Source organism: Gouania willdenowi, chromosome 3, assembly GCF_900634775.1.
Source record: "Gouania willdenowi chromosome 3, fGouWil2.1, whole genome shotgun sequence".
NCBI lineage: Eukaryota > Metazoa > Chordata > Actinopteri > Blenniiformes > Gobiesocidae > Gouania > Gouania willdenowi.
Genome location: NC_041046.1, coordinates 16,923,650 through 16,944,533, shown reverse-complemented (window position 1 = coordinate 16,944,533; position 20,884 = coordinate 16,923,650). Strand labels below are relative to the sequence as shown.

General features: G+C 38.1%; 1 protein-coding gene across 7 annotated transcripts in view; it reads left to right on the top strand.

Moving 5' to 3' along the window:
* LOC114458020 (protein mono-ADP-ribosyltransferase PARP6) overlaps positions 1 to 20,884 on the top strand; it is a 47,951-nt gene that overhangs the window by 17,577 nt on the left and 9,490 nt on the right. For 3 of the 7 annotated variants that reach the window (XM_028440268.1, XM_028440281.1, XM_028440260.1), the window contains 13 exons: positions 171 to 320; positions 2,015 to 2,165; positions 2,392 to 2,523; positions 3,319 to 3,414; positions 3,557 to 3,649; positions 9,668 to 9,793; positions 10,022 to 10,087; positions 10,428 to 10,495; positions 11,904 to 11,952; positions 12,055 to 12,167; positions 14,437 to 14,509; positions 17,614 to 17,683; positions 18,401 to 18,480. In XM_028440268.1, coding sequence (XP_028296069.1) covers positions 171 to 320; positions 2,015 to 2,165; positions 2,392 to 2,523; positions 3,319 to 3,414; positions 3,557 to 3,649; positions 9,668 to 9,793; positions 10,022 to 10,087; positions 10,428 to 10,495; positions 11,904 to 11,952; positions 12,055 to 12,167; positions 14,437 to 14,509; positions 17,614 to 17,683; positions 18,401 to 18,480 — 1,267 coding nt within the window. The remainder of the gene's footprint in view (positions 1 to 170; positions 321 to 2,014; positions 2,166 to 2,391; positions 2,524 to 3,318; positions 3,415 to 3,556; positions 3,650 to 9,667; positions 9,794 to 10,021; positions 10,088 to 10,427; positions 10,496 to 11,903; positions 11,953 to 12,054; positions 12,168 to 14,436; positions 14,510 to 17,613; positions 17,684 to 18,400; positions 18,481 to 20,884) is intronic. The other 4 variants (XM_028440295.1, XM_028440288.1, XM_028440275.1 and 1 more) reach the window with 3 other exon arrangements.

The window sequence follows — 20,884 nt, the reverse complement described above, 5'->3', positions numbered from 1 at the left end:
AGGTGCACCTACTGTATTTGGTTTCTTAGTAATACTTTAAACAAATTTTTTTGTTAAATACATTGTGACTACTGGTGCCCTTTATGCAGTTAGTTTTCCTATGCAGTTTTTCAACACAAGATACATGGTGAATTCATCTGTTATGTTTTTCTTCTTATGTAATGTGACAGAATCTTGAGCACATTCACCTCACAACAGTGGAAACACCTCAGTAATGAGTTCCTTAAGGCCCAACAGGAGAAAAGGCACAGCTGGTTTAAAGCTGGAGGAACCATCAAGAAATTCCGTGCCGGGCTCAGCATCTTCTCCCCCATTCCTAAGTATGTCTCGCTCCTAAACATTCAGTATTTTTGAATGAATAAATAGGGGGGTGGGTTTGTGTGATTCTTAATTTCAACTATGCAACAAATGGAAATAAAACGTTGCACAAAAAGGTAGCTGTACAAGTAAAAACTGGTGCTATATGAAAACAGAAAACAATTGAATATATAAATTGCAACAACAAAAAAAAAAATGAAAAATGTGCACAATGCAGTGATGGATTTATATTAGCATACCATTTTCAATTAAAAAAACAACTTTTTTTTTTTACATTAATTAACAGTTGTGGGGCAAAAAGAAAATGTTGCTAAATTCTTGAAAGTTACTACTTTACAACTTTCAGTAACAGTAAGTCACTACTTTTGTGACAAGAACATAAATCTTGTCTATTTCCATAATACTTTCTAATATAATACATTTTAATATATACATAATACATATTTTACTTTATTTCAAACATGCAGTCGAGTAATGATACTTTCATAGTTCTGTAATCTGGACCAAAGACCAGTTCAATAGTATCGAGCAATAAAGTATTTAAAGTAGTTGCTGTTGCTTTAAAGGTGCATGGGATGATTGACTCTGTTCTTAGCAGTAGCTGCCTCAATACTCACAATATTAATGTTACAACTGAAATACGGTAATTTTTCAAAAAAAATGTTAAAAGATTATTTTAATGATTGTAATAATCTTTTTTTACAGAGTAAAAACATCTGTTAAAAATCTTTGCATCTATTAAAAATTGGTACATTTTAGCTCCTGATCTTCAGTGTTGATCAAGTAGACTTTAAAGTTAATCTACACGTTTATTTACAGTGTGTTGCTTTCTGCTATCAGTTTAAATTCAATTAAATTTTATTTATATAGCGCCAATTACAACAATAGTCATCTCAAAGCGCTATCAAAATATAAAATTTTTAAGAGAAAAAAGAAAAGAAAAAAAAACAACAAATCCACATGAACAAGCATCAGCGGCAGTGGGAAGAAACAAGTCCATTTTAACAGGCAGAAATCTCCAGCAGAACCATGCTTAGAGGTGGCAGTCATCTGCTTTGACTGGTTGGGATTAGTGAACAGAAAGAGGAGAACAGAAAAGGATAAAGAGACAGAACATCACAGTGTACCAGACTAGTTGAGCCGTGAACCATAGATCAGCAACTGTTTGCTCCAGCTTCCAGAACCTGAAACAGAAAAAAGAGAGAGAGGGGTGAGGAGAAGGTACAGACTGCAGAAAAACATGATATAGTATTAGCAGGTTTTTCTGCATGGAAACTCCTGGTGCTAAACTATGTGTGAGTAGAATGAGTATGGTGTTGCGTGGTAAGCAGTGTGGTGGGTATACAACGAGGATCAGGAGTGAAGGGTTGGTTACAACTCAGCACGACTGTGTCTGACTGGACATCAACTCATAGAGGACTATTGGTGTAGATAGAGGATTGTGTTTGAATGTAATGTTGGTATTCTACTATATAATCTTAGTTTTTCGTTCCTATTTTTTAGGTTTAGGGCTTTGTTCCTAGTAGTTAACACTATTATATGATATAAGCTTTTGCGAATAAGTAGGTTTTGAGTTTAACCTAAAGGTGGAGAGAGTAGCAGCCTCCCATACTAAGACGATGCCCAGTCTTGATTCTTCCTGCATTCGAGTAGTTAAATTGTTCGGTTCTTTTCTGTTGGCTTTGTTGTTCTCCAGGTCTCCCAGTTTTCCTTTGATCCAAGACACGGTCCTAAAAGGAAAGCTGAGTGTCCCTGAGCTCCGAGTTACACGCCTGATGAACCGTTCTATTTCTTGTACCATGAAGAATCCCAAAGGGGAGCTTTTCAGTTATCCTCCTAACAGCCAGGTTGGTACCACTGGCGATAACTCAAATATTAAAATGTTAAACTAGATTAAAAGTTGTTTTTAAGGTTGCTGAATGTACATGAATGTACTTTAAACCTCTGTAATCCAATCCATTACCCCTATCCTGCCACCTGCACTCTCCCCTACCTCAGCCCTCCCCCTCCCTTTGCTCTTACATTGCTGGTACACTCTTTCCCATAATGCTTTGTCTTCACTTGACTCATCAGACTGTGGCTGTCCCGGCGGCCAGGGCCCCTGCGCAGATTACCACGAGGCAGCTGATTGAATTGTTTTTCTCATCCCAGGCGGGCGGCCACTGCAAGAACATCCCCACTTTGGAGTACGGCTTCTTAGTGCAGGTCAGAGCTCAAACACATACTGGTCTGCATAATGGAGACACTCTGTTTGGCTTCAGCTTCCGGTGTGACACCATGGAGCACTATATGAAATAATATGCTAATGTCCGCAATGTAAGAATCATATGTCATAAATGTCTTCCTAGTAGCCCTGGGCAATCTATCGAGGCTGAAGATATATCGAGTTATCTGTTTTGGCAATATAGATAATTGTAATATAGAATTTTATTTTATAGTTTATTTTTTATAAATATACTGGTTTTAGGAGTCTCTGCTTTCACTACTTCTCAGGACAGCATGAATGGTACAGTTAGATGGTTTTCTGAGTGTGTCCTAACACAGACTTTCCCCTAAAAAGCCACACTACAGAACTCACTCACACCTGCTGTTCCTTAGAGGAGAAAAAGACAAAAGTGGCACGTATTGTGCTGCTGTTTTTTAATAAAGATGCTTGTGTGGCATTTTACATCAGCAAATGTATCCAGGAATAGTTTTTTCTGGTAAGACTTTATTGAGTTAAAAATATTGAGATTCATATTGTATTTTGCAATTTTGAGAAAAAATATCAAGATTTGGATTTTGGTCCATATCGCCTCGCCCTACTCCCTAGCAAGAAGTTTAGAAATGTAAATTTTTGGTATAAACATGTGTGATACAACATGCTGATTGTTTTGTATCAATGTAATGTACTGGAATGTTTTTAATGCATGTATGTTGTAAATTTACTGGTAGTGTTGGACACCTGTCTGTGGCAGTGTTTGAAGAGGAGGCTTTATACTGTTTTCCCCTCCCACACAGATAATGAAGTATTCAGAGCAGAGGATCCCCACACTCAATGAGTACTGTGTGGTCTGTGATGAACAGCATGTCTTTCAGAATGGATCCATGCTCAAGGTATCAGCTTAAACAAAGCTATTTAATTATTGTATAATACCTATAATACCTACTTGACAGGTTATTTCTTCAATAACGGAGTAAGATATGTTGTTGCCTATGTGGTGCAGCTTCATTCCTGTGTGTGTGTGTGTTCACGCAGCCTGCAGTGTGCACCAGGGAGCTGTGTGTGTTCTCCTTCTACACTCTGGGTGTGATGTCTGGAGCTGCAGAGGAAGTGGCCACAGGAGCAGAGGTGAGATACTGAATTCCTCCCACATAAAGATTTTTAGCGTATAAGGCGGAGGGGGTCAACAGTAGATCGGGTTAAACTGCTTACTCAAAATCTTGAGGATGCCCTCCTGGGCAATATGAAAGCTGGAATAGTTTTACTTGATCTAACTGCTGCCTACGACAACGTCTGGATCCATGGTTTCCACCTGAAGCTGCTAAGGACCATGCTAGACCTGCATATCATGAACCTCATCACGGATATGCTGTCAAATTGCAGTTTCACTGTCCAGACCAGCAACGGTCAGCGTAGCAGACCCAGGAGGCAAAGAAACGGAGTCCCACAGGGGTTTGTCCTGTCACAAGTGTGGATTAACGTGTACATCCATTACTTACTGGAGACATCCTCCAGGAGGTTCAGGTACCCGGTTCAGATGACCTTGCCATCATGCTGCAGCAACCAAAGTGGGAGGCAATGGAGGAGGATTTCCACCTCAACAACAAAGAAGCAAAAAGGGAGCTGGAGATATATGTGGAAAACAAATGCTTGGAGTCGCAGCAGGCCCCCCAAGTACCTTATTGTACAGCTAGACAGAAGACTGTCCTTCAAATAACACATACAGAATGTCCATAAAAACTGTGAACAGAATCGGTGACAAATGGCAGCCCTGGCGGAGTCCAACCATCACTGAAAACTAGTTTGACTTACTGCCAGCAATGCGGACCAAGCTCTGACATATGTCGTACAGGGAACAGGCAGCCCTTATCAGTGGGTCCAGTACCTCATACTCCCGGAGGACCCTCACAGGGATCCCCGAGGGACACTCTAAGTCCACAAAACACATGTGGACTGGTTGAGCAAATTCCCATGCAACCTCAAGTACCCTGCTGAGGGTGTAGAGCTGGTCCACAGTTCCGCGACCAGGACGAAAACCGCATTGCTCCTCCTGGATCTGAGGTTCAACTATCTGGTGGACCCTCCTCTCCAGTACCCCTGAATAAACCTTCCCAGGGAGGCTGAGGAGTGTGATTGCTCTGTAGTTGCAACATTGTGATTGGCTATAATATCTTGATTCGGCGATCCAATCAAAAACGTCATTGTCGTGATGAAAGTTTTTGTGGATGCTCCCATTACGTTCGACACCACTGACATATTTTCTCTACATGACACAGCTTTATAGTATTTCACTCACATCTGTCGGTCAGAGCAGAGCACTGGGCCCGGTTTGCTTGAGTCAGCTTCTGCTGTTACTGTCGCTGTGTTTGTGTGTACCGGTTTGTGTTGTTTATTCAGCCAGTGCAGGGCTGAAGATATAGTCTGATTAAAGAGTGGACAGTGGAGGGAGGCTCTCTCTTATACGTTCTCTTTAATATTGGACATTTCTGTGGGTTGGGTTATGCCTGTGTGCGTGTGTGTGCCCCACTTCTGCTATGCACCTGTGAAGAGGGAAATCTCCTACTCCTCCACTCCCTCACAGTCCCAAGGATGCATCTATAGGTACCAAAACACGGTACTGTTTGATTTTACGTAAATCGGTACCAGATAGTAAAAACAAAAGGTATCAAATTTGCTATCCATCTTTCCTCATATGATTGGATCGGTGATATTTTTTTAAACTCACTGATAAGTGATCAGCCAAAAAATCCTGATTGTGTAAAACCCACTCACAATTGTGACCAGTTGTCTAAAGCTCACCCCACCTACCAGCCCTTACAGTGAAAGGCAGCTACTGTCTAGGAAAGCCAAACAACACCACTGGCACATCCTGCATGCCATGACAATGGAGCCGGCCCCTCTAAGCAGGTTTAAGTCCCGCCATTCCATCAAGATGGCGGCCAAAGAGTTGCTCAATTTCATCCCAGAGGACTTTTCTGCGAAGGCATGGCTAGCAACCAGCACATCCAGGACCCTGGAGATGGCGTCAAGGGAGAACAACTACCTTACAGACAATGGACCCTCTTCAGCCGCTTCCGCACTGGGGTTGGGTGTATCAGGAAGAAATGGGCCTAACAGACAGTGCTTCATGTGAGTGTAAGGGTGTACTCACACTGGCAACCAGGGCCGTTCCTAACCAGCTCTGTGCATGTGTGAAACCAAGGGGGGCCATTGTCTGGCCTGCGTAGGTGTGAACTGCACCGCAGGGGGGTAACGGCCCGATGGTCCTGCTGGAAGAGGTGGTCCAAACAGCGTGCCAGACTGGCACGGTTTGCCGCGCATGCGCACGCACAACTCGACTCGACCCGCGCGCAAAATGTGATGACGTTGGTACCGCGCGACGCTTTACGGCACATAAACATCCGCATTCCGCAATGATAGCGGTGTCAGAAGTGCTCATTAGCCGATGAAAAGTTCAGAGTTGGCGTTACCTGATATATATTTGAACGACACCACAGAGAACTCATGAGGCAGAGGACAACATAACCGTCAGGACTTCTCTTTGTTCAGCCGACAGCGGGACAGTAACGGAGTGTAGCAGCTTATCATCAGGTCCGGGTATTTCCGAGGGTATAAATATACATATAAACACATATTACTGGTATATTAACCCATATAAACCAGAAAATATGGAAATGGGACATTTTATTGCTGCAAATGTGTAACATATTACTGGTATTTTGTGGACAGGACACATGTGGTTGGCTATTATATAACCCAGAAAAAATGGAAATTGGACATTGTACTGCTGCTAATGTATAAATAATATAAATATATATATATATGGTGTTTCAGTGTTCTGGGACACATACTCACAAACTCTGTTGAATGAAAACAAACACAGTGTCTTGGGGAGCAAAGTGTAGTGTATTAATTTATTCATCTAAATGTAACCAAAAACATAACATCGCAAATACAAGCCCAAATAAATGAAATGTCTGAAAGAAAGGGTAATAATTTTCCAAACAAAAATCAATAAGCCAGAAATAAAGTGCAACCTTTTGCAAAATGTAACACGAATCTTAAAAACAAAACATTTAAACATTGGAAGTACAAGGATGGGAATATTATGACAGCAGAACCTGGAACAAGACTGCAAATTGTTGCAACTATTTATTTATTTTTAATCTTATTTTAGTTCTCTTCTTAGGTCGTGTCATGTTAGTGCACATGGGGCAATACCAATTTTCAGTATGTGGAGTTCCTGTTAGTCCTGCACAACTATAATGAATTGCTCAGAAATCTACATGTGTCCTGTTCTCAAAATACCAGTAATATGTTACACATTTGCACCCGTAAAATGTCCCATTTCTATATTTTTTGGTTTATATGGGTTAATATACCAGTAATGTGTTTATATGCATGTTTATACCCTCAAAATTACCATAAAATTTTGGGTTTTACTCGGACTCCTCATCATCACGTCTCTGCAGAAGAAGACCCTCCGCTGCACCTCAGCACTTTAACAACTTCCTAATTTCATAATTTAAATACACTATTTCTAACTTAGTTTTTCTGTTTGCATGTCGTTTGCTTTGTATTTAATAAAATGGTTTCTCCAACAGTTGGTTAAATCTACACATTTATACTGTATATAATGCACATGCAGGATGATGTGTAACAATAATCAGTAAAATTAGCTGTAAACACATTTTTAGAACTAAATATTATATAATTAAATATTATATTAAGGTTATGCTGTGAACAGAAAGAAAGGAAGACGAGCCAGATAATTCTAAACTTTAGAATATAATACAATCATAACTTTTAATCATAAATATGACTCTTCTCAAAACAACAAACTTTGATATCTTTGTCACACAATATCTAAGCTTCCAGTGAATAATTTACAAAAAAAAAAAAAAAAGTTCACTGATGACATTGAGATCTCAATGTCACCGTCAGTGAACTTTTTTTTTATTTGTAAATTATTCACTGGAAGCATCTCTGGTGGCATGTGCAGTGGTTGTTATTATTATTATTGTATGAAGTCAACATTACTGCAGCTCTGCACATCATTGTTGTCCTGTTAAAGTTTCTTAATACAAAGACTTAAAAACAATCTGAAAATAGTGATGACAAGTAAATCACCTTTATTATGCATTATAACAATCTGTTCCTTTAGTCTCTAAATTATTGAAACAATGAAAAACATCTTCTAAAAAATAAAATTACAGAAAATTAAATAATCATTTAATATACATTTCAATAAATAAGTGCATCCCATGGTCCCATGTTTGTTGTCTGTGGAAGTGATGGGTCTTGACCAGATGATGGAAACTAGGATCAGCTCATGGTTTTAATGTCCAGGGAGGGGCGTGTCCGCCCTGCTTGGACTTAAAGAAGAAGAAATAAAAGAAGAGTTACATATTATCATGTTCATCAAAAGGAAAACTGGAAGTAATGGAGATAAATATGCTCAATGTGGGCGCCGCAAATGGCTGCTCCGGTGTGTTGATGTGTCTTCTTTCACTGCAACTACCAAGTCAAATTCCTAATATTGTTCTAAACTGTACCTGGTCAATAAAGCTGATTCTGATTCTGATTCTGATTCAAATGGACACACACACACACACACACACACTAAGTTTAAACAGATACTATCCTAAATTGTTTCACACATTAAAAGCATCTATTTACACTTATATTAATGTACACAAAGACTAGCTCCACAAAATCAGAACGACATTTATTGATCCAGAAATCAAACTGATCTTACCTTTATAGGCTCAGTTTCCTCCTTTGTTTTCAAATCCATTTGAACCTCCATTCATGGTGGTTTTTATCGTCAGAGAGAGTCTTTCATTTTTAATAAATCCACCGTTATTTGGTCTGTTTTAATCTCTCTCTTTCTCACTCACTTGGTTCTCTCTCTGTTCCTTGTGTCGATTTCGTCAAAACAAAGCAGCATCTTTAATGTTTCCGATACGTGTGAGTAAAATTACCGCAATGTACCGACACTGGCTGTAAAGAGCAACTTATTATCTTTCATAAACTGGTGGAATTTATCCGATAGAACAAATATGAGCAGAGTTACGGTCATTTAAATTAACGTGATGCGTTCAGGGGCCCTGGGAAACCCAGTCCGTGAAAGGAGCACTTGTCTGGGTAAATCTTGGTTTATAGTTACTCTACGCAACAGAAAATATGAAATTAATAGAAGGTACTGTCAACAACAAACCCAGAGTCGCTTAATGGTGACGTAACGCCATACGTGTGTCATAAATTAACGTGATGATGTGTTTCTCTGTGGGAACCGAGTTGAGCTGGTGATCACGTCCGTTCTACCGTGCCAGAAAAGGGACAGGGAAGGGGGGGATTCCTGCTGTGAGCTTGGAACGGCCCCAATTGCCAGTGTGAGTACACCCTAAGGAGCCTGAGCAGACCGCCGACCACATCTTCACCACCTGCCCCCTGTACTAATGACCTTCCAACACAAGAGTGTGGCTAAATAACATAGAGCTGGATGCGTGAGGACATACACGAAAGAAGCTTATAAGTAGGGATGCACGATATTGGATTTTTGGCCGATATTTGAAATGTCGATGTTTTACAACTCATTTAGCCAATATCAATATTCTTCAACAAAAGACGTAAGGCAAAGCTGAAAAAGATGAAACATCAGAAATAATTCCTTGTGCAAAATAAGAAAAATACTTCAACTTATTTTAACCTAAAACATGTCATAGTTATTCATGACAATTGTTTTCAGACAAAACAATTTAGATTAATTCTAACTGTTTTGAATGTGTTAAAAAGATATGTCAAGTGCCTCTTCTCTCTGTTGACTTACAAGCACTCCTGCAGTCTGCTCTCCACACACATGATTAAGTATATGAGGTCTATGGGTTCATTTTATCAGTTAATTATATCTGCGGAAACGCCAATGGCCGGTACCTAATTTTAAAGCTTACAGTATATCAGCTAATACTGATAATTGTGCATCACTTGCTCATTGAATATTAAAAGAACCCAATACAACCAAGTGTAGTTTATTTGTTTCTTAATATTTGTAGGTTATAGGGATGTTTATCAGTAATGAATTTTGGAAACATTTGCCATTGTGTGAGTTAAAGCCCTTGGATTTAAAGGTGTTTCTTTTTCCAGGTGGTGGACCTACTTGTAGCGATGTGTCGAGCCGCCCTGGAGTCCCCACGGAAGAGCATCATTTTTGAGCCCTACCCATCAGTCGTTGATCCCAATGACCCCAAGACCCTGGCCTTTAACCCAAAGGTCAGCATTCTCACTGCTCCAGCTCTACTTCTCAACCAAATCAACACATACATTTAATTTTTAGATATTTAATACGTGTTACCAAATATTTGAGCTATTTCCCCCCTACTAAATACCGTAGTGTCCACATTATTAACAATTTAAGCATCTGTGTGGTTTTTAACTTTTGTATTTTGTTTCCCTTCTCATGGCACATTTTGAATGTTTGCCACTACACTACAAACACAGAAGAAGAACTATGAAAGGCTGCAGAAAGCTCTGGACAGCGTAATGTCGATCCGGGAGATGACACAGGTACAGAAGGAGGGCCATTAAGCTTCATTTATAGCTGATTAATAAACCTTTTCAGATTCATCATATTCATTAGAGTAGTTAGATCTGTCATACTTTGCATACAATGTGTTGCACAAATTGTTTAAAATCTAATGCTAAAAAACGGACCCTTTTTATTAACAGTAGAGGTTTACAGTGTTATCTTGCCCTGTAAGAACCTACAGTATATTTTGGGTTTATCAGTGATTCCCAACATTTTCAGCTGTACCATTCCCATCTAAGATCTGACAACTAAAATATGTTACCTTGAGTTTTTAAGCAGTAAGTCTAAAGAAAAGCTCACCCATTTGTGCTTTTCCAGGGATCATATCTAGAGATTAAGAAGCAGATGGACAAACTGGACCCTTTGGCTCACCCTCTGCTTCAGTGGTGAGTACAGAAAATCTCATCCCAAAAATGTTTTGCAGTACACGGTTTTAAGCTCTCAAGCTTCACTCTCAGAAAGCTCAGGACTTACTGGTAATTGAAGCAGAGATAATCTTGCTGAGACTCTGTGCTGCTGCCATCTATGATAGATCACAAACAGACAGAACAAGGATTTCAACACAAACATTTTCATTTCACTTTTTTCCTTTAACCAATATATAAAAAAACATAGGATTGCAGTGGTATCAGTTGTTTGTCAGGGATGGATAAGTGGAGATTATGTTTGTAGAGGTTCAGTCAGACGGAACCGGCATGCAACAAGGTTGCAAATGGGGAGCGAGCCTGAGCCAGCTCAGTGAGCAACGGCTTGAATATCTAGCTGAGATTCATCTGACCTAAAGTGTGTTACGTGTCCGCTATTTTACACGAAACCTCCATGAGCCATGGAATGAAAGGGTAACTTACAGACTAACTGACAATGAGGAGATGACAATACATCAGCCATGATGTTATATCTGTTAATCAGTTGTATGTCATTTAGTCACACATTGGTTGAATTAAATAATAAGCAACGAGGGGGGAGAAAAGCCTCATTTGGGTACATTTCTCAGGTAAACTAAGCCAATGCTACTTCTACCTTGAATAACCCGTTCAGATGTTGTCAGTAATAATCAAAAATAATGGAAGAGTACTTATTTATTGTAAGATTTCACTGAGAGTTCATTGACTGATAGAGGACAAGGTTTACACACACACATACACGCTAATTAATATTAGCAGGATTTTGATAATAATAATAATAATAGTAATAATAAATAAAAAAAAAGTAATAATAGTAATAATAATAATAAATTAAATGTATATAGCTCATTTCAAGGAGCCCAACGTCACATTAACAACAATCATAACGACCACAAGTGGTAAATAAAATATTTAATTAGTTTTAACACAATAATAATAATAATAATAATAATAATAATAATAATAATAATGTTTTATTTAAAAGTGCCTTTCAGGCCACCCAAGGACATTTTACAATAAAAACAGAACTATGAAAACAGTGCAATACATTATAAAACATAATAATACAAAAAAAGAAAAGAAAAACAAACAATGTAGGAGAAATTATGGAATAAGAATTACAGAGAATGTGCAGATTGGTAGAGATGATTTTGATTTGAAAAGGAGTAAGGTTTTTAACATTCAATGGCCGCTAAATCCAATATTGGTAGTTTTTACAGGAATGTTAGACTGAACGTCATACTTAAAACTCATCACATCATTGTGATTTTTGAACAGTTTTTGAACCGAAGAATACAATTCTAACACTTCTTCCCTGTGACCTTGTGTCTGACATTAGCAGTTTGTCGTAATGATTTCTGTGAATCTTTCTACCTCTGTGTTTGTGCAGGATTATTTCTAGTAACAGGTCTCATATCGTCAAGCTGCCGCTGAGCCGGGTAGGAAACCTGAACGTCATCCCCTGTTAATGTGGTCGTGTACTGGTGTACTAGGCCTTCACACTCATTCTTTCCGTCTTTTTCTTCCTCTCATCTGGCCAGCAACTGAAATTCATGCACACGTCCCACCAGTTCTTGCTCCTCAGCAGCCCCCCAGCCAAGGAAGCCCGTTTTCGCACTGCCAAGAAGCTCTATGGCAGCACTTTTGCCTTCCAGTAAGTCACGCGTCTCCACAGCCAGCTTGGTTTAATTCATTGTTCTTCTAGTACAGTACAATATTTATGATTGTAAACCCTATCTAACACATTTGCTCCAACAAAACCTCAAATTCTGTTTAAATAAACCTGAGTCACTTATTAAGTCACAAACAAACATTGTAGCATGACACCTACTAGTCAATATGGAACGTGTTATAAAAGCCATTAGTGCAGATTTTAATGGAACAGTTACAGTTAATGGCACAAAGCTGAGTCCAATCTCTTGGATGGAGGAACCACCTTTCTTAGCCAGCACTGTCTGTCACAGATCTGTGCTGAAGCAGATGGGACTGCCGAATATTTTTAGACGTAAATGACCCACTGAACATTTTTGCTGGACTCATTTAATGCACAAGCAGCTAAAAGTGTCTCTTCATGTTGGCTAATCCAGCAATTAAGACATCGCCACCACAGAAAAAGTGCAAATATTAGGTTTAGCCTAGCTGCCTTCATTTGGTCGAGATGTGAATGCAAGAAAACCAGATTATTTATTGAATCAAATTGAATTCCTTAAATTGTATGAAGGCAATCTCAGGTTTTTTCTTCTTCATTTATTTATTTAGCACGCAATAAAAAACAACATTAAAGCAGGGTTCAAGCAGATCCTTAAAAAGTCTTAAAGGCATTAAATTCATGAATCTAAAAAATAAGGTCTTAATTATCATTAAAATGACTCAAATCAATGTTTCAAAAGTCTTACATTTTAACACATACTGTAAGTATGATTTTATGATTGTAATTAGTCTCACATTTAAAAAAAAAAATGGTAACATTCCTTTTTTAGTTTTTGTTTTTTTTAATGTATTAACAACGTGGGAAAATGTACTGTCATTTTGTGTATTTTTGTGTGTTTACTTTGGGGGCCGCCAGTTGCACGTCTGAACTACACACTAGAAAAAAAATACGAACTGATGTGATGTTTTTTTTCCCCCAATTATATTTACTGTGAAGTTGGTTTTTATTTTAATTTCAAATGGCAATAAAAAGTCTTAAAAAGTCTTGAATTAAAATTGACTAAAGGAACTCTGTCAAGGTGCAAGGAGGGAAGCCCTAAGAGCTCCACCCCTTTCAACAGACACAAATAATTTAAAATAAGGGCTAACAAAATGCACAATTAAACTTCGATATATGAGGAAAAATTATATTTAAACAAAGTACACAAAAATCAATATCAAAATGAAATATAGTGAACAAAATATGAATTAAAAGATCTAAAAAGAAATACAAACTTAAAACATGTATACAAATACAAGCGTACATATTACACATTGATTGTAATCATGGTGGCATAGAGTAGATGATTTATAAATGGATAAGATGTTTTTTTAACTGCCTTTTAAAGAGTGAGTACGAGTAGCAGGATATGAATCTTATTCTATTCCAACGCAGAGGGCCTCTGTAGGAAATGTTAAATTGATGATGTGATTATCAATGTGAAATTAATTATTTAATCCCAACCTTCGCCATAAAACGTCCTTTCACCCAAAAACTCCCATTTTGTATAAAATATTATATTTGAAGACATAATTATTTTTTTTTTTAGTTATAATATATACATTTACTTTGTGTCATCATTGCCCATGTAACCAAAATGACAAAAAAGGATACGATATTACACACAATACGGTGACTTTATAAGACATCTGGGGTTTTTTTGTGTGCATACATACAATTTGTCTTATTCGCAGCTACTCAAATGTGTGTATGTAAAACGATCCTCTATTTCATTGGTTTTAATCAGCAATATTAATGACATATGTCTGTGTGTTATTTTAGAAGCTGGGGAACTCTTCTGCTTAAAAGCAGCACTGTTTAATGATCTGCTTTTCTTTATTAATAAGGATTAAAGATACACACGGTAGTGCTGCGATAATGACTAGCCTTGAGAGCTCTTGCACAAAATAGGGTTATTAGATTTATTATTAGTTAGTACAGTGTTGCTGTTAAGTAAAAATATGAGATATGCTTTTACATTATAATCTGTTATTACATTCTTTTTTACCTAATGTGACTTAATCAGCTATGACGGACAAACAGCAACATCAATGCCCTTAAATGAAATGCTTTATCCTGACATTTATCTTTTGATTGTACAAATATTTTAGCAGCAGATACAGTTGTTTTTCATTTTTCTAGCCACTCCTCGTGTGGCTTCACAGGGATTCAGACTGTTTGTAATCACACAACCTCTCTTTCTCATCTCTCCCTCTCTCTACACTTGCTCTAGTGGTTCCCATATAGAGAACTGGCACTCTGTTCTGAGAAATGGACTAGTCAATGCCTCTTATACCAAACTGCAGGTACGTAGCCCTGACAGTCGGCTGGAAATTTACCATGCACCTCCTTTCGGACAGTAAACCTGCTCTTGCTGGAAGCAGGCTGGCTGTCCGGCTGATTCATTTTTGCAGTTAATGGATGCCAGCTTCCCTTTCCTCGGCTTTTGCAATTGGCATTTTTGCGAGCAGGGCACACGGGGAGTTTTTTCGGGCTGATGTTGGCCGGCCTTTTTCTCCACGTGGGCCGGCGGCAGAAGACAGCACATCCTGTTACTGTGGATGTGGTGTCGGCTGTGGTGTCAGAAGGCTGCCCGTGTGTCCTGTCGGGGTCAACCACCTAGAGCAGTGAGTAGATCAGGTCTGAAGCTGAACCGTGTTGTGGACAAGTCCTGAATAGCTGCAGTCTTCTTCACGGGGTCAATCGAGTTGGTTTGTGACGTGCACACTCACACTGTTTTCTAACCTACGACAATTAGTCTGCAAAACTTCATTCATTGTTTTTCGCAAAAGTAGAACTGTTGCACACAAGACTATGGTTCATACATGTGTCAAACTCGAGGCCCACGGGCCAAATTCGACCAGGTAAAGCCACTAATGCACTCCAAAAAAATGAGAGAAAACCATTGATTGTGAAGTCAAACACCAAATTAATTGAGTTCCAGATGTTTGTGACTGAATGCTTTCGAGCACATTCTGTGTTTTTGGTCAGTAGTAATTTACATCTATAGAAAGATCAACCAGGACAAAAATTATTTAAATTACACTTTAGTTTTTGTATTAAAATGTTAGGGTTCTTCTTGTCTATAGTCTTCTGGATTCTGGTTCTATATCGTCCAAAAAAACGCAAGTATCGGCTTGTATTAACCTACGTCTAAAATCTCAGATATAAGCACTCCTGATACATCATTTGTTTTATTGGATTTATTGAGGTTATTATTCAAGATTTTCTAAATTATTCCTTTTATTCAATTGTAGAATATCCCCATGTTTAAGGTTAAAATGCATACAACCCATTGGTTGATAATAAATGGGTCCGTTGTTCTCGTAAGTGCTGCTGAATATTGTTCTCTAACATTTAGGGCTGGGCAATATGAACCAAAACTCATATCTCAATATTTTTTTCTCGAAATGGCGATACACGATATAAATCTCAATATTTCTAATTCAACAAAAGTCTTACCAGATAGACAATTTTGGGTTCAATTTACTGATTCAAAATGCCACACATGCCCAATATGCACAATATGTGCAACTTCTGCCTTTTTGTCTTATAAGGGACAGCACATGTGAGTAAGTTCTGTAGTATGGCTTTTTTAGGGAAAGGCCTAGGTGTAGGACGCACTTAGTAATTAATCTAACTGCATTTCATGCTGTTCTGTTAAGAAGGAAAAGCAGTGATTGCCAAAAAAAAGCATTTGAATACAAAATAAGATATAAAATATATACAGATATAGGCAATATTGTCATTTTCTATATCGCCCAAAGTGGAAAACTTGATATATCTTGAATCTTGATATATGGCCCAACTAGGGTGTGTATTGCCTGGCATCTGGCGATAAGATTTGTATCCCGATACATATGTCACGATACGATCTATCCCAATATTAAAGTATAAGGCGATTATTATTTTTTTTAATATATAAATGTATGACATAAGAAACAATTAATTTGTAAATGTGTACACCTTCATGAGAACATTATGTATGAAATATATTTATTGGCATATTTTACACTCAAAACATTGGCTTTAACATGTAATGTGCCAACAACTTAAAATAAAAAAATAACATACAATCTGCCTGTGGCTTTTAAACCAACTTTGACTTTAGTGCAACATGGCTTCAGTGCAATTTAACTGAGATATATGCCTAGAACAACAAATGCGTGCCGAAAGTTAGTACTTTCTTTTTGATTTTACTGAAAAAACTTGCCCAGGTTTCACTTATTTGTGCAGTTACAATGTATCCTGTAATCTAAAACACTTTCCTGGTTAAATACAGGTAAAAAATAAATCAATAAATAACCGATATGGATGCATTTTGAATCGATCCGAGAATCATGCTACATTACATCAAATCGATTTTTTCCAACACCCCTCGGCCCAACCCTACTAACGTTTCACACTACAGAAGAAGCAATAAAAGTATGTATGGTTCACTTTGATACTGTATCTTATCAATACCGGTATCAGCCAAAACTTGTATTAGAAGGGAAAAGTGGTGTTGGGGCACCCTTAGTCCCTAAACCAGAATGAGTTTGACACATGTAGTATATTACAGTTCACAGTCTACTTTTTATCTATTTTTAGCACCACAAGCATTGTTATCCTGAAGAGAAGAAAAGCCAAGCACTGAATTGTCACATTTGTACATTGTAGTCTGTAATGACTGCATGGAGATCCACTAGCATGTCCTGAAAATAGTTTCAGCACAATTAAATCCATCATATGACAGATCTTTGAGTCCTTTGAATCTTCAGTGACTGATCCATCACACTTTATGGCTCATTTGTCATCCGGTCTCCAACTTTTGAAGTTTTTCATCTTTGATGTCATCTCGGCACTCATCTGCCTCCCTCCCATTGCCTCCAATCCTTGTCTGTCACTCCTTTGTCTTCTTTCGTCCCTGATATGTCATATGCTGACACCCATCTTCCTTGTTCCCATGTGATCAGGTTTTGTTTCCCTTTGTTTGTCCTGAATGAACACTTCAGGTCCTTGTGTTTTCACCATCATGAAGGCTTTCTTCATCACCTGTTCTTTGTTTCCACCTACAAACTTGAAAGAATCATGTGTGTCTTCCTGGAAAACTGGAAGTTTAAAGGTGATCTAGGGTTGTGTCAGATTGCTGGAATAACTTCTTTCTTTCATTCTTCTTTTTCCTTTTGATTGTTTCTTGAATTCTCATCTGTGCCTCTCTGTGAGTTTGTGTTTGTGCCTTTTGTCGATTGTGGTGGTGTTTTTTTTAAATTTGTAAACATTTCGAAGTGCTCATGAACAAAGCCTCTCCAAGGATGAGCCTACTACACTTGGCCTCCTATGAATGATCTGGGTGAATGTGTGTGAGGTTGTCTAGTGCTACTGCATAGTGACCCTCGCTTCCTTCCTTCCTGCTCTTTTCAAACCCAAGCTGCATGGGGCAGCGTACGGAAAGGGCATCTATCTCAGCCCCATCTCCAGCATATCCTTTGGATACTCAGGTAGGAACGAAGGCCCTTTCCGTTGCTACTTCTCGCCCCTTTTCCACCGTGTTTGCTGACCATGGCCTGATTTTTCATCCATTTCTCCACACATGGCACTTCCCCGCCTTGTGATCTACTTACTCCATTTGTGTGTTGTGTGGTTTTTTTGGATGCTGGGAATCGGGGCCTTTTATTTTACGTTGTGGCTATCTGTAGAGTTGTGTGCTGTATTTTTTCATTATGCTTTTTTTTTTTTGTTTTGTATTTTATTTTGAAAGGTTGTAAGGATGTAAAAACATTTCTCATCTATATTTTTACATCTCCATCTATTTCTACTGGAACAAATATCGGTTGTTATTGTTGGTAATACAAAACGAGGTGGTTAACTGTTTTTAATATCCATTATAGTCATAGATGGCAATCTTCCGCTAATGTGTGGATTTCCACCATTTTTTTTTTAATTTTTTCAAATTAATTTTTGTGAATCGTATAAATCCATTAAGAAAATTTGTATTTATATATTTTGGGCAAGCTGTCGGGTAACTTATCTTTATTTATTTATCTTTTTGTTTTGTTGACTATAATGGTCAATGCTGGGAAAATAATGTGTTGCTGCAGTGCATGTCTAGACTATGACCTTCATGTCAAGGTTAAGCCTGTTGACATGAACTTATTTGGAGTCCACAAAAAGTTTTTGGTTTTTTTTGTGACTGAATGTGCTGCTCCCGCTCTCAGGAATGGGGAAAGGCCAGCACCGCATGCCCACCAAAGATGAACTTGTGCAGCGCTACAACCGTATGAACACCATACCACAGGTAAGATCTCATCTCATTTGGACATTTACTGTAAGAAGGTTCCTTTTTTTTTAAGAAGCTGTAATATTCTGATTGTGATGTTTGGAAGAAAATAGGCAAATAGGTTACAACTCTGAAGCAATAAGATTATAGTTGAAGATATTTGGTAGATATTCATATCAAAGAAGACATTTTTAGACTATGTTCAGTAATGAATACTTTAAAATGTACCTATATGTAAATCTATGTAATCTTCATACATAGTTTAACATATTATATATTATGTAGCTGGAAAACTCTGAGGGGTGGATTCACTGAAGGTTTTGGGGTATTAAAATGTGTGCAAATGTCACTCCACATGTTAATTAGGGATACAAACCCCAGGGAATCAGGACTGCCTGTCTTCAGCACGTTACAATGCGCCCACAATTTATTTAGCGTGTTTTCCTCTGATGACGATGTAAAGTAGGCGCAAATAAAATCGGAGGAGGAAATGCAAATAAATTAATGCAGTGGGCACAATCTGATTCATTAAATCTGGAACTGTTTGAGGTGATTGTTTTAGCACCGGAAAATAATACGACTGACAAGCAGGTGCAAACACACACGCAGAGATCAGTAAATGTTGACACAAAACACAGCGGAGATGGAAAAAAAGACTCCAGTTAACCGTTCTCGTATAAGAAAATAATTTAGATAAAACAAAAGTCAATATTAACAGCCGGACGCACCGCTTCAATGAGCTTCTGTGTCTTTCTCTCTATGTTTTTTCCATAAAACTCTTGTGTCGCATTGATGGCAGGAGCGTCATGCCAGAATCAGCGGCGCAGCATGTGTAATTTATGCAGCGATGGTACAAGGTTCACAAATGAGAGTGTGCGTGACTACTCAGGAGCTCAGACCTGCTGAATGATGCTCAATATATCTTCTTCAAATGGTGCTGATTGACTGATTGACAGACTCTTGCTGCATTAACTCGGATCAATGGCATCAACAGATCAATAAGACAGTTTCTGTCCAAATCCACCTGTTTTAATAGCAAGTTACAGGACCTAGCGGATTAAATGAGGGGGGAAAATATAGATTCTTGGTTAGGTTTTAAAGTTGTTGTTTGTTTTGAAAAAAATAAACATTTTTATTTGTTTATTTTGTTTTCTACATTATTAAATGATTGTGCAGCAGACATAGAAGTCCACCAGCCTCCAATTGAACTTCTTCATATGTCATTTTGTGCTTCTGTGCACTCACCTCTCCACACTGAACAAGTAAAATGTTCACTTAAATAGGGCGGTCTCAACCACATCTATACGTGCACCTACTAGTGGTGCAATGGTAGTGAATTCCTCACAGCAGGTGAATCCGCCCCTGAGGCATCAACAAACTCAGCAGGTATTTGGGATTTGGATTTTGTTTATTTATGTCGACCGGCAATGAAAAATACAAAACAAAAACTAGGAAAAATATTCAAACATTAGTTTGAAAAGGAGCAGGAAGATGTATAAACTTGTTAAGTTCCACCCTAATAATTGTTTTATTTTCTATTTTTTTTTGTATTTATTTATTTATGTTTTTGTTTTGGGCTTTTTTGTTTTATTTTTTTCCTTTTCTTACATTTATAAGTTGTCTGCATTTTATACATTGCAAATAAAAACCAAGTAAAAAAAAAAAAAAGTCCCACCAAATAAATATCATCAAATAATTAATTACATATACATTATAATTAGCTACCTAACAACTTAATGCACAATATGCATTGATATATAATCAATCAACTGCACCGGTAAAAAGTATATAATTATACCATACATAATCAACTGTGTTACAATAAATAAATGCCAATTACTAATAAGTGATTGTGCACTCATCAGCCACTTTATAAGGCACTCGTTCATAAACAGTTGGACCCCTTTTTGCCTTCAGAACAGCCTTCATTTTTTGTGGCAAACTTTCAACAAGGTGTTGGAAACATTCCTCAGAGATTTTGGTCCGCTTTGACATAATGGCATCATGCAGTTGCTGCAGATTGGTCGGCTGCACATCCATGATGTGAGTCTCCCGTTCCACCACGTCCCAAAGGTGCTCTATCGGAGGCCATTAGAGTACAGTGAACTCATTATCATGTTCAAGAAACCAGTTTGAGATGATAAGAGCTTTGTGATGTGCATTATCTTCCTGGAAGTCGCCGTCAGAAGATGGGTACATTGTGGACATGGTCAGGAACAATACTCAGGTAGGCTGCATAATCTAAACCATGCTCAATTGATACTAAGGAGACCAGAGTGTGCCAAGAAAATATCCCTCACACCCATTACACCATCACCAGTAGCCTGAACAGTTGATAAAAAGCAGGATGGATCCATGCTTTCAGGTTGTTTACGCCAAATTCTGACCCCACCATCTGAATGTCGCAGCTGAAATTCCAATT